The sequence below is a fragment of the Copidosoma floridanum genome, unplaced genomic scaffold (assembly GCF_036245765.1).
Source record: "Copidosoma floridanum isolate Cflo_tuat_1 unplaced genomic scaffold, Cflo_Japanese_pri ptg000006l, whole genome shotgun sequence".
In the NCBI taxonomy this organism is placed as follows: Eukaryota; Metazoa; Arthropoda; class Insecta; order Hymenoptera; family Encyrtidae; genus Copidosoma; species Copidosoma floridanum.
Window position 1 is genome coordinate 19241339 of NW_028321883.1, and position 21199 is coordinate 19262537.

The following is a 21199-nucleotide window of genomic DNA, read 5'->3' on the forward strand; positions in this document are numbered from 1 at the left end:
TTGCTCCTTGTCGTCGGTCTTTATCTTTCTTTGCGACGTGTGTGTATGTGTGGATACATTACACGTGGCACTTTGCTTCGAGACCCACAACTACGTGTATTACGGAGCGCTTTGGGCTACTGGATTTCGCCAGACTATTCCCTCGGTTGCTTTTTCTTCCCCGCCGGACCATGGGGAATCACGAGTCTTTGAGAATGACGTACACACGGGTGTTTATGTTTCGCAACCAGCTGTGTATTGTCCTCGCCAGTGCCATACTTTGCTCGCTTGTAATCGGCCGCGCCTTGATTTTTAGCAAAAAACTTACTGGCAAAACAATTATATCCCGGTTACGAGATAATTGGATCCGATCGGGGGTGAATGTAGTCAGACGGGCATACCCCGGTTCTCTCAATAATAAATGCGGACGGGCAATGCATGGTGTGTGTGTGTGTGTGTGTATATATATAAACTTACCGGCTGCTCATTTGTCACAGTCAGTCAAAATTACACCGCGGGAGAGCTCGTTGAGTCGCGGCAATAACAGCCGCTGCCACTTTTCCCCCTCCCAAAAAAAGGACCGAAACAATCGCGCTCGAGCCTGTCAAGCTGAAATCGCACCTGTGTGTACATATATACACACACACACACACACCTCTCGAAGCAACAGGCGAGCATCGCCGAGTCGGTGAAAAAAAAATTGGGTCCGCGTCGGTCCTTCGCCGACTGCCGACATCTGCCACCGAAACCGCGGGCTCGTATCAAGTGTATAGCGGCACTTTCTCTCCTTGCGTACGCGCTTTGCAAGGGGTAAAAAGGTGAGTACAAGAGAGACGCATAATCCAGAAGGACGGGAATTAAGGAGGAGACATCACACACGGATTGCTGTCTGCGGAGCGCGAAACGTCGCACCTCTTCTCTCTCTCCTGTATATACTATATGCACCTTGACTCTCGAGTCTTATCCAATTAGCGCGCAATTTCGTTATGACTCCCTCTCCCCCCTCTCTCTCTCTCTCTCTCTATTGCTACAGCACGGTGTATATATAGAGGGTGCACCTTCCCCCGCTTCTTGTACTCGCAAGCTCACCCCCCTTTTGGACTTGGCTTAGCTGCTGCTGGCTATCCAATTAACTTCGTAATTACGAGCGCGCTAGATTATTCTCATTAAGAGGACGGGCATATAAGCGGGCTGCTTGCTACTTGTACTCCGGTTGCTGTGTGTATACTTACCTACAGTGCGGGAGCGCTTAGTAGGACGGGCCCGCGAAGCTGTTGCTGGAGGGATGCACCTTATACACCGAGAGTTTGGCAGTTTCTTGATGCCTTACTTTTTTTCTCGGGATGGGGGTGAAGATTTTGCATTTTCAATGGACTGTAATGGAAGGGTCTTATGTTTCAATTTTGCCATTGAAAATTGAAACAGTATCAAAAGTGGTGATAAATAACGTATATCGACAGACCCACACCCCAATTATAGAAATGAGCCAGTGTCCTCGTTCTACTTTCCCGTACGGGGCACAGAGGGAATCGGCGCGGAAGAACACTAGCTGGAATGTATATATATATATATTTACGCGATAAAACAGCAAAGCAGCCCAGACAACAAGTATGATAATTGTCCAATTTGCATTAATTAATAAGTGCGCGCACGACTTGTCAAAGGAAGTATATGGCGCACTCTCTCTCTTGTTTACCTTTTCCCGTGTATGCACCACCTGTATCACTGCCTATACACCCCCGTCTCCCGGCTCTTGCGCCCATGCAGAACAACAGTGGGTGCAGAGGCGCCGCGTGCGATATAATTCATGAATATACGCACACTCTGGCTGCTAATCTGATGAGCTTATAAGCTTTATTCTCCATCTCGCGTGCTATTCTTACGTATTCGGTGTGCATGTGCAGCGGCACAAATGTGAGATACACTCAAGTAATTAGAGATAGGGATTGTTAATTTTAAGTTCACTGGACCTTCAAGCGAACGCACGTAAATGCAGTTTTCAATGGCGACTAAATCGAGAATATGCTACATTTTACATAAGTGCTACTGTACGTGCGGTTGTTCGTCAGTTAGCTCGCAAAGAGAAGTAAAACTCGGGCGAATTCTTTCGGGAGCAGCGAAACGCGGAAAAAAGCAAACAGGGCAACCAAATTACTTTTATCGTTTTCTTTGACGCGCTTACCTGTACGCATGATGAACCGACGTGCCCTTTATCTTTGCACCTCAGCGGTTTTGTGTCGAAAAAGAAAAAAACAAAAAAACAAATAAAACAAATAAATAAAAACTGTTCTTTGAAAAACACGCGAGTTGCGGGTATAACGTCATCCTTTCAACCTGTCATTTACGCAGCCAGGGAGTGGGCCATACGCTTTTGTTTTCGCGACGTTTATCAAACTGATTTTCCATTGTCTCGCGGCGCGCTTTGTTTTATCCTGGAATTAAACGTTTCATAATTCATGCCCTTTGCCAATTTTGCAGCTAATTAACTCGGAGATGTTGCATCGAGTTCGACGAAAGCAGATTTACGACACTAATAACGTTTCCGATCAGTAATCGGGGAAAAAAAAAAAAAAAAACAAAAAAAAAACAAACAAAACAAATTCCAAGGACCTCCATAAGTTTCAGAGTCCAAAAGAATTACTCGGCAAATGGAACGTCATGAGAGTATTATATGCATACACCCTCGGCGCGGACCCGCCCACGACTTCGAAAAGTATCGGTGTGCACGTGTGCTTCTTCTCTCTCCCCTTGGAAGAAATTGAACGAGACGCGAAAAACGCGAGAAGCGAAAAAAGGAGGAGCAAAAACGCGCGTGTATAGCCGCTCGGTGTTTATAATATTGCCCAGCATGTGTTGGTCGAGTACAAATTTTACGCTCGCGAGTACAAGCGAAAGAGAGAGAGAGAGAGAAAAAAATGAAGAAGGATGAAAAAGGCCGAGGGTGGGTCGTGTAAAAGTGCATTGTGCGCGTCCACACGCGTGCGTTATTATTATGAGTACGCCTACGCGAAGAGCGGCTCTCTTGTGCACACCGGGCCCACCTTTCCAAGGTTCATTGAAGACTTTGTGCGTGTGCGCGAGCAGGCCGAAAGGTCGCCGAATAATAAAAGTACATGCACTCATGACCATCGTGCGAACAGCTGATTTTTCTTTCCTTTTTCTTTCTTGGCGATCGCGCGAGAGCTTGTACGGGACCTTGATTCTCGTGCGCGCTATCGGCATTCTTTTTTTAATATAATTTAACGCATCCTTGACAAGATTACTGTTGTTGCAGTCTCGTGAATATACCGGAAAATCAATTGACGAGATGGCACTTTTGCGACCAAACGAGATAATACGTTTCGCGCTTCAATGAAAAACATGGTTAACCTTGGAAAATTTATTGCTGTAGCTTGGAATAATTTAATCTTGGCGCGTCTCGTTTTGAACGAGATACGAGTCTCGAGTTGATTAAAATCTCAGCTCCCGGGACGTACACATTTGCACCGATCAAAATGGCAGGGTTGGAAATTCGAGATCCAATTCATGAAATCCGAACAGCTGTCTGCCGAGGGCAAAAGTAACATTCGGCTAATTAAAACGCCACAAAGTTCGCGCACCTTCTCCCTCTTTCACTTTTCCTTCCCTCCGCGTGAAACTTTTCAATGATCTCCGGCTTCCATGTGCCATCGCCGCGGGAACAAGGGGTGAAAAAAAAGAGCTTCTCTCACCTTCTCGCCTTTATTTTTCGAGAGAAAACTTCTGTCGGTCCTCCGCGTGTACCTCAAACGTGAACTTCTGGCCGACGCAACAATTAATTAACAAAGTGTCTTGCAGTTAGAGCAGTTGTCCAGCGGCAAAAAGAGGTTGGATGAAAGTCGACTGAACGAAAAAGTAAAGGTGCACCAGAGTTGAGGGGAGAAAAAGAGGGAGAGTTTTAAAAGTCCCCGCGGCTACTTGCCTTTAGGACGGAAACTGCGAATTTTTTTTTCTCGTGTGCACTTTTTTGCAGAGTTAAAAAAAATCTTTGTCCACTGTAAGCTCGATAAATTATTACATTACTCACAATTCGCATGGTAATATAAGTAAATTCCAAGTCAATTTTTTTCACTTTCCTACGATCACGTTTTTAATGTATCAGCATTTCGATGGAGTAAGTGTACCAGTGTAAACTAATTGTACGATCAGTGAAATGAGTCCCAAAATAAATTTTTCTCCTCGATCGAGCGATTAATCGACCCATTACAAAATCCACAGAAATAAAATGAATCTCTATATGACAAATGAGTCCCACCAAACCTGAGCGTCAAGTACGCTACCTCAGAAGCGTCAAGCGCTTAATCACCTCGAAAATTCGATATTCCCTACCAAACACATTTCATCATTTCTTACTTACGGTACCAGTTGAATTTTATTTTCGTTCGTCGCTGAAAGTCTCCAGAGTCCTCCACACCCACCGGAGCTTAGAGCTAAACAAAAAAAAAAAAAGAAGACTCGTCCGACTAGTTTGAGCGCGCATTCCAACGCGTCGTGTTAATGAGCCGAACGGAAAAATGAAAGAGAGGCAGAGCGGATGGAGACATTATCTGCGAATTTTTATTAGCGTAAGTAGATAAGTCACGCAATAAAATTCGGCTAAACGATCGTATTAATCTCTCGACGATTCCAGTGCATGTTTTTATTTTATTATTTTTTTTTTTTTCGGACGACATTGCAGTACTTGCGCGTGGGCGTGTGGGATAAATCGGCGCGAGGAGAAGTAAGCACCTCTCCGAGGCGAGCGTCACGTGTGTTAAAGTGTATTTTGAAATAACTACAGAAAGCTTGGGATGATCGTTTTATGGAGGCAATGGCACCCACCGGCCGACCGGTTCTCTCTCTCGGTCTCCCCGTACGATTGTACGTATTTTACGAGCCAACTTCTCTCGGGGCTCGCTGCTTTGTTTGCAAGCTGTTTAGTAGGAATAATGTAGGATGAATGGCTGAGCGTAATGGCTCGGTGGGACTTGACGATTTTCAAGTGCCGAAAATAATGGAAAACGATTAGTTTGGCATTGATTTAGCTTTGACCGTAAAATTATCGTTGGTTGGTCCTTCAATGCGCCATCAATAAGAGATGAGAAGTTGAAAAAGTGTAAGAACTTTAAGTAGATTGCATGTTTGGACAAGAGAGGGACAAAAAAGAGAGTAACTCGCAATTTGTCGTACCAGTGTGGTTGAGCAATAAGAAAAAAATTCAGATAATTAACAGTAAATCTCAAACGTGTCATCTTTCGCGTGTCCATGCAAACGGGGAATAATCTCTTCTTCCTCGCATACATACATACCCATCAATTAAACACCAGCTGCTGCTGTAAAAGCAAACGTCGCCTCCCCGCGTGTACATCATCCGAACGAACGGCAGCTCGTAATATCGGTTGATGGGTTTCCGCGTATGCATCCTCCCTTTTCCTTTCCTTTTTTTTTTCTCGCACCATCAGCCAACAGCCGTTCATTAGTACACCCCTCTTCCCTGCTACGTAGCTCTTACTCGTAAAACTAAAGAGCGAGATTCGCATACACGCGTACTTACTCGTGTTGTGTGGTTGTATTTGTATACATTTTTGCAGTTCTTTTCGTGACTGCCGTATAACCGTAACGACAGTACGAGATTTACCGTACGTGATAATTTTTTATTTATTTATTTTTTATTTTTTTTCACCTCAAAGGATCTCCTTCCACTCGCAATGCGTAAGATAATCCGGTAACTCGCACTTGCTCGATGGAGAAGTCATTGTACATCTATAGTTTGGGAGAACGTAAGATTTCGGACGAAAAGCACTTTTACCCTTATTTATGTAAATTTACGCGCGACCGCCGCCAGCGCGTATAAATTATCAAACGAGACAAGAGCAAATAAAGAAAGCGAGCGAGCCTTCCCGACAATCCGGATTCGCGCAAAACAAGCGCGCGTTATTCGCGTAAATCAAAGCTCCGGTGCGCGAGCAGCTTCGGCGGAGGAAGCATTGTAAATATGTGCGCGGAATAGGTAAAAAGAAGCCGGCTATTCGCGAAATTACGGCATATACTTATACACACGCGCAATCCGTGGGCTCACGCAAGAGGAGAGAAGTGGTAAGAAATCACGGAGGGATAAATGCACGGGGAGCTAGGGCGGGAATAATTTAATGCGCCCGGCACGGAGCTTTACATTCAGCTGGTGCTTATATACATATATTTATACCTATGTACGCAGGGACGCCCGGCTTGATCTGGGCGTGCGATTATGCAAATGCAATGAGTTCTCAAACTCAATCAAAGTCGCGTGCACCTTCGTCGACTCTCAAGTTTACGTGCGTATAGGACCTATAATTACGCATGTATACATGTAAATGTGCGAAAATTTGATCGTAATTACAACAGAGTGCCCGGGTCCAGGTGTCGTTGTTGTGCGGCTATCGTAATTATAAGATATAGGTGCGTGTTCTTTAATAATATTAATAAGGGCATGTGGTGCACAATAACGGTGGTAATGAAGCCGCGATTCTTCCGTCAAACACTGATGTTCATTAGCTCTTGCGTATAGGTATACCGACAGAGATTTTTTCAACACGTAAAGCATTTAATTGATGTTTCAACCTTTTGTGGTGCGTATACGCATGAACGTTTTCTTCTTTTTATTGTTCTCATCGTTCGTTTTATTATTCGCTTTGAATTCTCATAACAAATCGCTGGAAGCCTCATTGACGCTCGGTTTAATTAGTTTTTGCGGTTCTTTCTACACGTGGGCGCGTATACACAGTTATACACCCACATACGTACACCCTCTTAAGTTTGTGAGGTACGAGCGAGTGAAATTGCGATTGTCTTAGTTTGGGGAGACTTAAGCGCCAAGACGCGATAAGAAACTTCTGCCAAGAGATAAGAAGACGTGCGAGCGTTGTGGAAGGGAAGAGCATGAGCGTGTGAGAGAGAGAAAAAAGACATTCGCGTGTGATAAGGCGAGAATGAGAAGATTTTCTTAAGGGAGTTTGGTTGGCTCTTGCTTTCAAGTTTATTGTGAAAATTTCCTGGGAAATATTATCTGATGACTGGAAAACAAGTTTCAAGGGATTGGGTGTTGAAGGTGTCCTTTCTTTGTTGAATCTTGTTGGGATTTGTACAGACTGGTTGTCGTAGATAAGTTTGAAGAGTTAATATTTATCAACTCAAAGTATAGTCACAAGAAAACAGGAGAAGTATATATCTTCAACCGAGCCGTCAGGGTTTGAGCTCCGGTATATGCTAGCTTTTTTCTTTGTTACATGATGCCCTATAATATCAACCATGAAATTATGTTTTACTGGCTGAAAAAGTAGAATTTGACTTAATGAGTTTGAATATTCATTTATATTTGTCAGAATGGTAGTGTAGAAAATATTGGTGCCGTAAAAATTCGTGTATTACAATACTACACTACGTACAATAAGTAAGTATTGACATTGTATGGAAATAAGGATATAATTAGGACATTGACGATTAAATAAGAAGTTTAAGAGATTTCTGTTGAAGCTGATGTCTTGAGGTATATATATACAGTTAAAGAAGGTCACTTAACTGCTAGTTTGTGAGAAAAAAAAATTTGGAAACAGTTGAACCCGGAATCGTTGGTCACGAAAAATTCAGAGCAATCTTGTAATTTATAAGATACCAAAAAGTCAAATTTTATTAGATATCAATCATTTTCTCACGTTTCAATAGTACTATTAAAAACGTTGTGTGCATCACGATAAAAAATGAGCTTGAAAATAAACTCAAAAGTTTATATGCTTTCATATTAAACTGAAATACCATTTACATATAGAATTTATATACTGTTTCAAGTGTGGTCTTTTAATCATGGGTAAATTAAAAATTCCCTTTAAAAAAGCTCACTTCTCAAGCACGCAATGAACTTGAAAGCGTTGTGCAACCCAACGATGTGCTAGAATATTAACGGTCTTTTGCGATGCAATATTCACAAACCTACGCATTAAATCTTGAAAATTTAGTGGTCCAGAAGAGAGCCCATGAACAGCGTCGACATAACACCTTCTACGCTGAGCTATTAGAAACTTTTTCTTTTTTTTTATTCAAAATATCTCTTACGGAAGATTATCATCTTCATGCGTATATAGCATTAACACAAGAGAAGCGAGGGTGGGAGGAAGGGCATCATTTTCAATATGCTCTCTTGCAAGCGCGTGCGTGTAATCCAAAACGGAAACAGCATCAAGGCACACACTAGGGCGAGCAAGTGCTGTAAGGGGAATATATCATGAGTCGAGGTCTGGGACGGTGTCGGCCCACGTTTCAAGTGACGTGCAATTGGTACGTGCGACGTAGGCATACAGCGTACATTTGCGTATTTAAAAGGTGTTTTTTTTTTTTTTTTTTTTTTTTTTCGTAAAAAACGAATCGAAAAAGGTCCACGCGTACCTATATGGCAGCATGCACTGGGCACAAAGTCTTTTCCAATAAGCGAGAAAGAGCAGGGGATCAACCACAGCATGCATATTATACATATACGGTATTTCTCTCTCTTTCTCACTTGGGCGGACAAGCCTGGCCTGGTCTGCAGGACAGGCAGACAGCATTACCCCCCGGGGGGGTTAAAAACGCCCCATAAATCACATTACGATGAGAAATGCCCTGTGCCACCCGCACCTCTCTCTCTCTCTCTCTTTCATTCCCTCGTTCCATCTCTCTCCTACTCTCTCTCTCTCTCATAGCCAGACTGGCTGTAGCTATCTCTTTACAGAACTGTGTGTGCTGAGCGTGCTGTGGCGCAATGCTGTGGTTGTGCTCGTCCCTTTCATAGTCCACGTATATGTGTGTGCGTATGTGTGTACTTACTGGTGTACGTGACGAGTGTGTTTGTGGCGTTTCATTGTTATGTTATATGCTATGTGCACGCGGCTAACAGAGAGACTGCATGCATGATGGCCCCTACAGTCCCTCTGCTCTGGTGGCATTGGTTGGTGCGCCTTTTGCTGTGTTATAATACCTTGCCATTACAGAGTGCTCTCCGCCGTGGTCGTTTCCTTCCTTTTCTTTTGTCCGTCTCGTCTATCACTCCATTCTGTCGCACTTTCTCCCTTTATCTCTTTCCCTCTTTGCCATCTCGACCCGCACAAGGTGCTCTCATTCGTATACATACCTTCGTGTATTTTCCTCTCGCGTTCTTATTTCTCGCTTGTTAGCGCAAAGTTAACTGAATAGTGTTTTGTCACGTGTTTTTTGGCACTTTATCACTCTTTGGATTTATTTGGGTACGACAAAAATACGGCAATTGGCACCGATTTTCCGTACTGTTTCAGAAAGTTATGGTATTTTGGCCATTGTTATTTTTAAGGCACTACAATAATGTATGGATGTCTAAGAAATTGATAAATTATCCAAGGGTAACACTTTTTAAAAGCAATTTTTGTCACACGTCATTTAATTTGACATAACATTCGATGCGCATCTTAATAACATTTTACGTTGAACACGACAAACAAATCAAGCAGCACTTATTTTTAGCCATAACTTCTCTAAATAAGGACCTTATTAAATCTATATTTTCAAACCATTTGCGAATCTTAAGAAATAAGATAAACAGATGAATTTTAGTGCTGTATTATTTTTCGAACACTTTGTTGAGTCACGAAACCACAAAGCCAAGTGATTCTGATGCCAAATTAACTAATGCATCCACCAAGTTGTTATCGACAAAAGACCGTAAGGCGCTTAAAATCCTTACAGTCTCTAGCGTCGAAACAACAATAGGCAAAGAAAAAGGTAGACAAAAATCAATCGTCACGCTTTTTTCCTCCCTATACGAGTACATGAAAACCCAAACACTCCCGCCTACTGTTTTCGACTGTAGAAAAAAAAGAGCAGCAAAGCCACAAGCGTCTGCAAGATGCTGTTCTTGCGTCAGCCAGCATCTTGTCTTATTAAGCTCAACGGCAATTTCCCATCTGTTAAACGAACAGGATCTCACGGACACGGACGTCATTTTTTGAGCCGGTGCTGTATATAACATGCAAGCTGACATCTCTGCTACCGAATATTTGCTGACTTGCTCTTATTGCGAAGAGGAGAAAACGAAATACAAAAAGGAGGCGAGAGGAGGTCAGGGAAGAAAAAAGAAAAAACGGAGGTGGCCATCGCCGTCGTCGTGCCATAAATCCGACCACCAAATACCCCACTCGATGGCCCCGACGCGCACAGCGGGCGGCTGCTGCCGCTGCGTTTAGAAGCAGCGGTGTTATAGCCTTGTGGAAAAATATTTTCACTGGCCGAACAGCAGTGAGGCTTCCTCCGTACATACACCTCTTCCCTCCTTTCCTTTTTTCCCATCTTTTTTTTGTTTTTCAATTTTTTTTTTTTTTTTTCATTTTTTACCCGTGCAACGGAAGCTCCGGGATTTTTCTTGCGCTGGGTCTGGCTTTTTTTTAGGCGTCAGAAACTTTTTCTCCGGAAAATGAGAATGTAGATTTTTTTTATTCGTAACGGACCTGGAAAAAATATGTAAATTATTAAAAAAAAAAAAGAATAAGGAGTAGCGATAGTAAAAGTATGGTAATTTTCGCTAATAGCTTTTTTAGAAAAGAGGAATTTAATTTGACACGCGGAAAATATTTTTTTGCCGAGACGAAAAGCAAAAAAAAAAGGATCTCATATTTTCAGAGTAAAAGCAGGAAGTATACAAAATTTAATTTAAAATAACGCGGATGTAAAGTAAATTTCAATGAAACTTTACTCATGGATATTATCGAGGACTTTTTATGAGGATTGTGCAAGAGATCCCGACTCGATACTCGAAATGGCGTACAAACAGATGGTAATACTGATCGAGGAGACATAAAATAATACTCAATAACGCCGTGACTGACGAGGATTAAGAGCCGACTCTGAAACAACATTTGAACAGAGAATTATTTTCATACGCTCAAACGCGAGGTTCTTAGCCTTGAGAAATTATGTCACCTTACGAAAACACACGACTACCCTTAAAATCACTCATTCGTACATCAAAATGACTTTCGTATACTGTAACTGGGAACACACACGAAGGCTGTCCTCTCGACTTTTGATCACAATCCAAGTAGGCACGCATCCACTTGTCGGTGAAGGAAGGAAGAAGAAAACGCAGTACATATATAGCACGTGAGGATCGTGGGTGAAAATATTTTTCTAGATCTCCACAACGACAGACGAGTGAGTGTAGAGGAAAGGGAGAAGAGGAGGAGGAACAGACTTTTTGTGGAAAAATATTCGCCGTGATCATTCCATCGCTGGAAGCCACTAGCTCGGAGGGTGGGTGCGACACTTTACCCTTCGAGCAAACAAAAACAAGCTGCACACACGTGCGCGCCGAAGAAAAACACTTTTAGCCAGAGGGTGTATGTAGACATAGAGAGTCCCTTGGCAGTGGCTGCAGCATTGGAAGCACGTTTAGCATGCGGGAGCCGGAAGGCAAGCGGTTTTTCATTTCATTTCAATTCACACCCTGCGCCCCGCGACCTTTCCTCTTTTAGATTCTTTTCGTACACTACTACTCCCCGGGGCAGGGATTTAATTTTTTTTTCTCTGTACCACGCAGGGAAAATACCTTTGGAAATTGAAATTTCACCGGGCGGTACGAGCGTTTTATGCTGATCGTGTTGGGATCAACCAAGAGACACACGGAGAAAAGGAGAAGGGAGTAAAAAGTAGTTTCTCGCTACTCTCATTTTTGTCGCCCTTAAATTTAATTTATATCCATTTGCATATAGCTGCCAAGCTGATGCTTGTAAGTTTACCTTCTGTGCGTAACACAAAATCACAGAAATCATACTGATTTTTAGGGGATTTTAAAAGGAAAATCTTAGGATTAGCTATGATTTTTTACACAACTATCCACTGAAAACTCTTCAGGTATTTACAGTTTAAGTATGACTCGACACTCATTTTGGAGCAAAGTTGACATGATTAACGAACCTTAATAGAGTTTTCTCAAATTTTCATAATAATAATGAAGTACAGAATACTTCAATTCGTTTCTTACTCATTTCCTGAGAAATAAACTTCACTACTATATATACTAACGCACAACAAATTTTCACAAAGTGATATCTGAGGTGATTATCAGACCACTACTACTTATGACTAATACTAATTTGAGTTCTCTGATAAAAACTGAAAGAACGCGATTGCCAGTATACACAGTTTAGAAGTAGCAGCGACACTGTCCAGCTGACGTCAACGAATCGTTTTTAGTGTGATGCGAATACGCATCTACAGCGGTAAAGGTTAGTGATCAAGTGGGGACTTATTTTTTTTAGTACAAGTTCGCATATAAGTGTCTCATCACCGAGTAAACTCGATAAAATACAAGAACGCTACTTTTTATGTAAGTATACTCTGTACAATGATAAATGATACGTGTGTGAATTGCTCAGTTGATACGTTACACTAGCTCACGTCTATTGAAACTCTGGTCTATTCGTTTTGAGTTAACAGTACACTTTGGTAGGCCTTTGGAACGTACCTTTGCTTTAATAACTTGAAACTTTAAAATACTATACAGTTGATCCCTACATCATTCAAAGTGCAAATTTTGTATTAACTAATTTAAAATTAATTGTTGTTATGAGTTAAAAGTCATACTAATAGTGAATACACTACATGCAACTAGTGATTTATTAATATGCAGTGACACACTCAAAAATAATAAATACGACACTCAGTACTTGTTGATACAAAGGAAATAAATTGTTGTAATAGCATAAATAATTTTTCATGATAGACAGTGTGCAGCCTAAAACGTAAGGAATAATATTTTCAATAGATTGTCACATTTAATATAGGATAGATCGTTAAAGGTACCTACTATGGAACTTCTTAAAGCCATAATTGATTTTTTGGCCCTACGTCCTAATCACGGAAAAATGGTTTTTTAATATAGTAAAAATATTCACACACGCCTACTATTTGCATCAATTACATAAGTTGACCTCCACTGTTACAGCATAAAAAGGTCTGAGGAATGGGGATGTCACCTCACTACTGCAACAAAAGCAATGTGTATGCAACCCATTGCTATTACTGGGTTCTGACTTTGTTCACGCTCATAAGTGTGGTGATTTCTTACAACCTGGATACTACAAAAGCTAAAATATTCCTGGATCCCAGTACAAATTCGTCGTCACCGGAATCCTCCAGCTATTTTGGTTTCACGGTTGGGCTGCCTAATCATCCAAAAGATCCTATACTACTGGTGGGAGCACCCAGAACTAACGACCAGGACGACAAGCTTGGAGGGGTCTATAAATGTTATGTCTCGAACGGAAGTTGCATCACGTGGGCCCTGGTCCATGATGAAGACAACCCTGTTCATCTATCGTATATTTTTGAATTAAGGAACGAGTCTTGGCTGGGGGCCACGGTGGTGGTGGAGAATTCAACGAATCCCAAAATCGCGGTAGGAAGAGTACTCCAATTACTTAGATACTGTAACTTACGTGGCTCTGTAAGAAGTGTTTGAATCTACTAACGTGGGTGCAAGTAAATTGATGCACCTATTGATGTGCGGAAATTGCATGTCAAGTTTTTTAAATACTACGTGATTTTTTTCTCGTTACAGACGACGATTTTACTTTCTTATCTCTACACTATTCTGTTGATAACCAAATCTAAGTATTTTATTATATTGTACAGTAGCTCTACACAGTTATTTTACATTTTTACATAGAGGTAGACCAAATTGATGCATACACATTGAAAAATTCGTTAAGTAGTTTTGTAAACCTTATCTTTGGGTTTAGCAGTTAATATTAACTGCAAATACGCGTTTGTATGTGTTATATATTATGCGCTCGTAGTTTGTTAAATTGAATAATTAAATGAATTTAGAAGCAACATATTTAGATGTAGCTGCAATAAATGATACTTTTTTTAAGGTTACACGGGCCTTGTACAACACGAATACCCTAGTAAAACACGCGCTTAAACTCAATTCTGCAAATTAGAAAGTAATTTTGGTGCTTTCCAAAAATTTTTTTGCATTATATCGTGGTCAATTTTGGAAAAAAAATTTTCTGCAAAAAAAAAGTTTTTTTTTTATTACGTGATGATGTCTTAGTGAATCTAATTATGATAGCTGAGCAATGATTGATTTAGTATTGAAAATATGTATATAAAATGGAACCACAAAGTTTGATTATTTTCATTTTTATAAAATGATATGCTATGTTAATGAAATTTAAATTTTATTAACATACGTCAATGCCAATGATTCGGAGTGAAAGTAGTCTAATGATGTTATTAAAATTATTATTATTTTTATAAGGAAATTGATAAATTATATATAATCTTATGATAAAAAATTAATAAACTCCATAAAAGGATTCAAACTATATCAAAAATATGTTGCTACCATCCAGGGTATTATTTTGTTAATTATTAATTACAAAAATAACTAATATCCATGAATTTTAATGGTTTGACATAAATTTATTTTTAAATATGTATACTTAAATATGTCCATACAGGTTTGCGCACCACTATTTAAGGCATATTACCCACAGAAATCGAAATTGTCGTACAGAGTAAACGGCATGTGCTTTTCCATGAACGCAAACCGTTTGGATACTGACAGCAAAAATATCAGACACTTCCCATACTTTGATAAAAAACAATTCTTACCAATAAAAAACATAACTGTGAACTATCACGCCTTTGGTGAGGCTGGATTCTCGGCTCACATTGCACCTGACACTCATCACTTAGTAATTGGGGCTCCAGGTATCTTTAACTTCACGGGTTCAGTGATGGTACTCGACGGTACCCTTTATAGCAACTTGATCAAGTCGTATAATTATCCTAATATTGAGGATGATACACATTTTCAGTCGAACAGCTATCTTGGTAAGCTATTTACATGTATTTACATAGGTATAAAATAGGCGTATCTGTTAAAGTTATTATTTTTGAAAATGTATGGGTAAGTTTGGTTTAGTAGTCAGTGACTAGTCACGCGAGTGCCAGTTAGGGTTAACTATGTACGCGTGTTGAAGACAAAAGTTTTGAACGTTTGGTGTCTTTAGTGTACAGACCATAAGCTGCTAAATCAAACATACCTACTGAAAACAATGAATAGTATTTTAAGGTGACGCGTTGAATAATCAATTCCAATCGATCTATCAACAGTTTATGTATTATTGCGTCATACTCTTTATCACTACTTTTACTTTTTTATCACCAGGTTATTCAATTACTTCTGGGAATTTTAACAAACAAGGTGAGCGTCTCTACGCCTCTGGGGCTCCTCGAAGCGACAATTTAAGGGGAAAAGTAGTAATTTTCAAGTTTCCAATGGGTACAGATCAGCTACTAATAATCAACAATACATTCGTGGGTGAACAAATCGGTGAATACTTCGGTTCAAGTTTGACGGCCTGCGATGTTAACGGCGATGGCAGGGACGATTTGATAGTCGGGGCTCCTCTATGGTCCAGTGACGCTGAAGAAGGACGCGTGTATGCTTACGTCTCCGAGGGCCAGGTAAGCGCAATTGATTCGAAACGCATATATATTGCTGTTATTGTTGTTTTACTGAATTTTAAAGATAGCAATATACATATAGTTACTGGTTAACGTTTACAAGTAAAAAAATTGCAGTTGGACTGGAAAACCTATCGCATCGAAGGTCAATCGCTATTTGGACGCTTTGGCACCTCGGTTGCATGTCTGGGCGACCTCGACGGCGATGGATTCCACGATTTGGCGGTAGGAGCGCCCTACGAAGATAATCGTCGAGGAGCCGTCTACATTTACAACGGCGGTGATGATCGCGACCTATTCCGTGGACACAGCCAGCGTATAACCACCTCGAGCGTGTCCTTGTCGACACCGTTGCAAGGTTTTGGACAATCTATAAGTGAGCCGGCTCGCGACGTTAACGGTGACGGCAGCCCTGATCTAGCCGTGGGTGCTTACATGTCCAGCCACGCGGTCCTCCTTTTCGGCAAGCCTGTCGTCAAAGTAACCGCTGAGCTTGAGCGATTCGACAACACGAGCTCTCCCTGGAATTCGACGCATTTTGCCTTCAAAGCTTGCGCCAAATACGACGGAGCGCACGCCCCGGCTAACCTTAGTGAGTATTTTAAATTAAATTATGACAGGCTGAGAAATTTGCGTCACGAGTCTTTGATGTTGCCCAAGAAAGTAGTAGCCAACTTTGATTTTTAACTCTTCCTCGCAAAGTCTCGATACATCCTTAATAGGTAGTGATGTTCACATCATTTTGCAATTTTATAAATTTAATGTCTGAGATAGAACATGATAATTTTCATAAAAAAAAAAATTTTTTAAATACAAAATTGTTTCAATAAAATTTGCAAGGACAATGCAATGTTGAATACTACTTTAGGGTAAAAAACTGAATGAAATAAAAGCTTTTACACTATTAGATGGCATAAGTGTCCTAATTCACACAAGAATAAAAACATTTGTTTCCTATGCAACTTTCTAAAAAAAACTCCTTAAACGGTTAAATCAATATTCATCTCTCGATGTTTTTGGTAAATAGTTAGCCAAGTGTGTAACTAATTATTGTGTATTCTGTGTTATTAAAAACATTCAAGCTTTAACTTTGAGTAAATATATTGTACACTAATTATGATGACTTGGTATGAATCCGTGAACAAACTTTTGTACTAAGTATACTCATGGTCAATGTATTTAACAGTGTGTGTTTAAACTGTTAGCCTTTGCTGTAGAGACTAATGTTTTCTCTTGTAGATGCAAGTATTGTTGTAACTTTGTATGAAAGTACTGATTACCCTGGAGAACGCAATTTGGGTATATACGAAAGAAAGTCCCTAACCTTACAACACGATGAACGCCATTGTGAAGTTTTTTTCATGCCATGGAATGTAAGTCAAAACTCTCATTTGTTAATGCATCTTTTCATTCTAAGAGTGTAATACTCTAATTTGAAAAAATTATACATTAGGGTACAGAAAAAAGCTTGGTATATCCAATAGTTATCCATATGAATTTGACATGTGGACACAAGGATCTGACCGACTCCAACTGTCCTATGATACATAAAAAATCAAAAATTTCCGACAGTATGTTAGGATACTTTCGTAACTGCGGCCTTGACTACATATGTACTGCGGATTTGCAAGTAAACATAACATGTGGTAATTTGGGTCCCAACAATGGCAGTATAATCATCTTCGAGTCAAACGTGGAAGCGACGATTGTTGTTGAAAATAAAAAAGAGCCCGCGTATCTCGCACGAGCGCACATTTACATTCCAGCACCAATCGTTATAGATAAAATGCCTTCATCCTGCAAAAAATCATTGATAGTCAAGGAGATGCTGGAAATTATTTGCAATCTTGGAAATCCCCTGCATTATAGCGTAAGTATAGGCAATGAAAAATAATTTTTTTTTTTAATCTTGCAGTGATAACTAGCGAGAAATGTAACATCAGTTACTTCTCGTCAAACATAGTCTTTTTTTAAACAAAGTTTCGTACATCTTTTCTCAATGTTTTTATGTAACTTTACTTTATAGAATACCATATCCATTGGACTTGACATGAGCGCAGTACAGAATACTGAAAAATTCAAAGAAATTGAAGTTAAAGTAACTAGTTTAGGAAGTAAAGATTATAAAAAATCATTATTAATTAACTTCGCCGAAGCAGATCTTAATTTTATCAGGTACGTAAAATAAATAGAATTTCGATGAACAATTTTTTTTTATTTCATTGAAAACAAAATTTTCAGAAGATCACAAAAAGAACAGTATTCATACATGGAGAGTGAAGTGATCGAAACAGATGGGAAACGTTTTATTTTTAATCACATTTACGAACTGTACAAAATCGGAATTTTTCAAATCCAAAAAGCCATTCTTTTTGCCTATGTTCCCATGTATTTCCGAGACCAAAAGATATCAAGTACAGAGATTCGTGGCACCATTGACGGAAGTGAATGTAATTGTAGACTGGAGAAGGCATCAGTAAACATGTATAATTTTACTGACGAAAAGAGTGAGTTGGATCTACCTCCTTTGCCACAAGAGATGATGTTTTCCGTAAATTGCATGAATCCTCATGTAAAGTGCCAGATACTACGTTGTGACATTGGTCCTTTCCTTCAAACGACATCTACAGCCAAAATAATTGTGTCTTTAGACTTACAAATCTCGAATGCCATAGGTTTGCTTTTCCATTCAACTATACACCTAATTGTTAATATTTTAATGTACTTTGTTAAATTGAATTTAACACTAAATCCATGTTTCTTTAGTTAAAGAAGCCAAAGGAAAGAACTTTACATTCATAAGTCAAGGGCATATCGAACTTGTTATTCCCAAGACGAGCACCGAAGCAAATAACAAATCAAAGCATTCAATGCATATCTCTACTGTGTTTTACCGTCGTGCTGATGATAGTGTCGTACCCATAGGCCTGATTATTTTAGCAGTATCAATTGGATTCGTTATTTTGCTTATTATAAGCTTAGTATTGTTCAAACTAGGATATTTTAAAAGAAAGTCGAAGGAACCATAACAATCCTCAGAGGCGACTGGCGAAGTATGTATTTACATATACCCGTAACCTTAATAATTAATTACTTTACATAAAAAAGTGAGAGAAAATGAAAATAACAATTTTTTTTGTTTCTTTCTCTACAGGAAAAGTCAGACAATACTACGGAGTAAATCAGATAGTTTGAATGTACTGCTTTGAGGAAGTACAAATATTTGATCTATAAACATACGCTGTCCAGTACGAAAAACAAACAACTTGGTACCCAAGTCCTAAAAACAATTTTTCCGTATCAGCGTATATTATAACCGTACACTTAATATGGTTATTTATTTTTTAATCGAAACGCCATGTATATAAGTAAATTGGTGGATTAGGAATCGTAAGAGTCGGAAAATGTTAATCGTTGAAACATTTATCCACGCATGATGAATGTTCAAAAATATATCACTGTTAAATTTTTCCGATGATATACGAAGTCTGATTGAAAAATAAAATTTCGTGATCAATCAAATGTACACGGATATTTTGTAAGGAAACATCTCATCAACCTCATAACTGGTTATGAGTTCTTAAAAATAATATATAGATATAGACGGTAAAGTAGTAAAAGATCAAATAAACTATAAGATCTAAGAATAAATATATAACTAAGAGTTAAAATAATGATTCAAAATAAAAAGTAAATTTCATAGAAGCTTTAAATGTCAATTTGTACAATTCATAAATTTTAAAAATTTCATAGATCACGCATCATAGATAGCAGCCACGCGCGCACGCGCTGGGGCTTTGAATCAACACCCCACGTACCCTCCGACATCCATGCAATAAACTTCTTCCCTCGACTCTCTCTTTTTCACACACTCACAAGCACACATACACCCCTCTATGCATAGGTCATAAACTCGCGTACAGATCGAGATAGGGGAGGGTGCGAGCCAATTAAAAAAACAACCTCCTTTTTGACGTTCCATCTCTTCTCGCTCCTATCTCGAGAGCACCACCCGCAACATCAGCCACACGTATGCGCTCCTCTCTCTCCTTCTTCAAAGAGCAGCGACACTTTTAAAGCGAACCTTTCCCACCCCCCCGATCAAACGTTACAGGCACACGAGCTCGTCAAACTCGCACGGCTCTCGGGACGCGCATCAGTGGCCGGAAAGCGAGTGGTTTTTCAATTCGTACACCTCCACCAACACCCTATATTTTACTCCCCTCCCCTTCCCTATGCGTGGGTGTATTTACATTCAGCAGGGGTGTGCGGGTGCGTACGCGTTTGCGTCGGGAATTTCCATCTTTGTCGCTCGGTGACAACCAACAACAACATCAACAGCAACAACAACAACAATGGCAGTCGGGAGGGGCGATACCATCTGTTGGAATCGATTTTGCATTAGCGCAAAAACTTCCGGCGCAACCCCTGGCTCGGTGTTGTTGACGCCCGGTTTATCGTACATCGCGCTTCCCATCTTGGACGAGCGCGTACCCACTGGTGTGTACATATATTTCAGACATATGCCCACACACGCGTGTCAATATATATGTACGTGTTACGTTATAGGGTTGATTCATATATATATACACACCCGGACGAATTAACCATTATTGTATCGGCAAGTAAATATATGTACGCGTGGGTGGAGGTGCATGGTATTTACACGCGAGAGCTCTGTTTACCCATGGGCATGCTTGTATCTTGCAAGCGCGTTCGAAGCGTAAATTTATACATTAATAATACACGCGCTTGTACGTATGTACTTTTTAATTTGTATCAAGTGGGTGGGTATACACTCACTTGTGATCGAAAACATTATTGGACGTGGCGCGTCGGGGGCTGTCGTGAAAATTTTCATACGCGTTGTGCTTGCCGCACTTACAAGTGTGAACGCGCGCGCTTTGAAGTTTCAAGTGGGTGTCGCAGGCTGTACGGTAAGTTCGGGCGTGAGATTTATACGCATGTTTTACAGCGTGTCGCCCTCCTCTCTATTTCCCGCGTGTGGATTCCGGGGTGTCGTCGATCGACTCTTGAAACACCCTTTTTTTCCATACCTATTACCATGTTAACACGAGGGACAAGTTCGGTATGGTGGGCATTACGAATATTTGCGGAATCAGTTGTGAATGTTTGTTTGACTTACCTTATTCAACGGAAGAGGCAACGTTGTTCCGTGCGATACGTGGAATGGCCCTTTATTAATTTTGGACTCGACGTCGATGACGGAACAATACGGGGACCGCTCACCTGCAACAGAAAAAAATTAAATGGTTAATCGAAGAACGTGTAAAAAAATGTCGAACGTATTTGATTAACGCAAGCAACAAAAAATAGTGTAATTACGAAACTTAATTGTGTATAAGGAGGGTAAAAAAAGAGTATGACGGCAAAATAATTATCCTAAGGCGGGGACCACCTAAAATGAAAAAGTACAATCAGGCTTAACGGTACACATTCAACGTGCAGCGAGGCAATGCCCATCGGTCTTGGCAAATAAAACTCTCGCTTTCTTCCTTTCGACTATCAAAATAAATTTTTGGCACCGAATATCACCCCTCTTCTCTGCATTTCAATTCGCTTATTCATTTTTTTTTTTTTTTTTTACTTCCATGCAACAGAAGTATTTATAAAAAGCATGCAAGGATAGTACGGTAGCTGGTTATCTCTGGGCATAAATCTGCGGAGAAAGAAGAAAAAAAAAAAAAAA

The 21199-nt window shown here is 40.1% G+C and overlaps 2 protein-coding genes across 2 annotated transcripts; both read left to right on the forward strand.

The window, feature by feature from the left end:
- The first annotated feature begins 12166 nt into the window (after positions 1-12166).
- On the forward strand, positions 12167-17383 carry LOC106639402 (integrin alpha-4-like). The gene is made up of 7 exons (XM_089598773.1): positions 12167-12236; positions 12956-13408; positions 14478-14853; positions 15191-15489; positions 15607-16081; positions 16729-16862; positions 16943-17383. Exons 2-7 carry the CDS (start codon positions 12974-12976, stop codon positions 17381-17383), a joined length of 2160 nt encoding a protein of 719 aa, XP_089454899.1. The 5' UTR covers positions 12167-12236; positions 12956-12973.
- A 138-nt stretch (positions 17384-17521) lies between these two features.
- LOC149375578 (integrin alpha-5-like) lies at positions 17522-19029 on the forward strand. Its single transcript, XM_089598612.1, has 4 exons — positions 17522-17664; positions 17731-18164; positions 18256-18542; positions 18644-19029. Exons 1-3 carry the CDS (start codon positions 17540-17542, stop codon positions 18516-18518), a joined length of 822 nt encoding a protein of 273 aa, XP_089454738.1. The 5' UTR covers positions 17522-17539; the 3' UTR covers positions 18519-18542; positions 18644-19029.
- The last annotated feature ends 2170 nt before the right edge of the window (positions 19030-21199 follow it).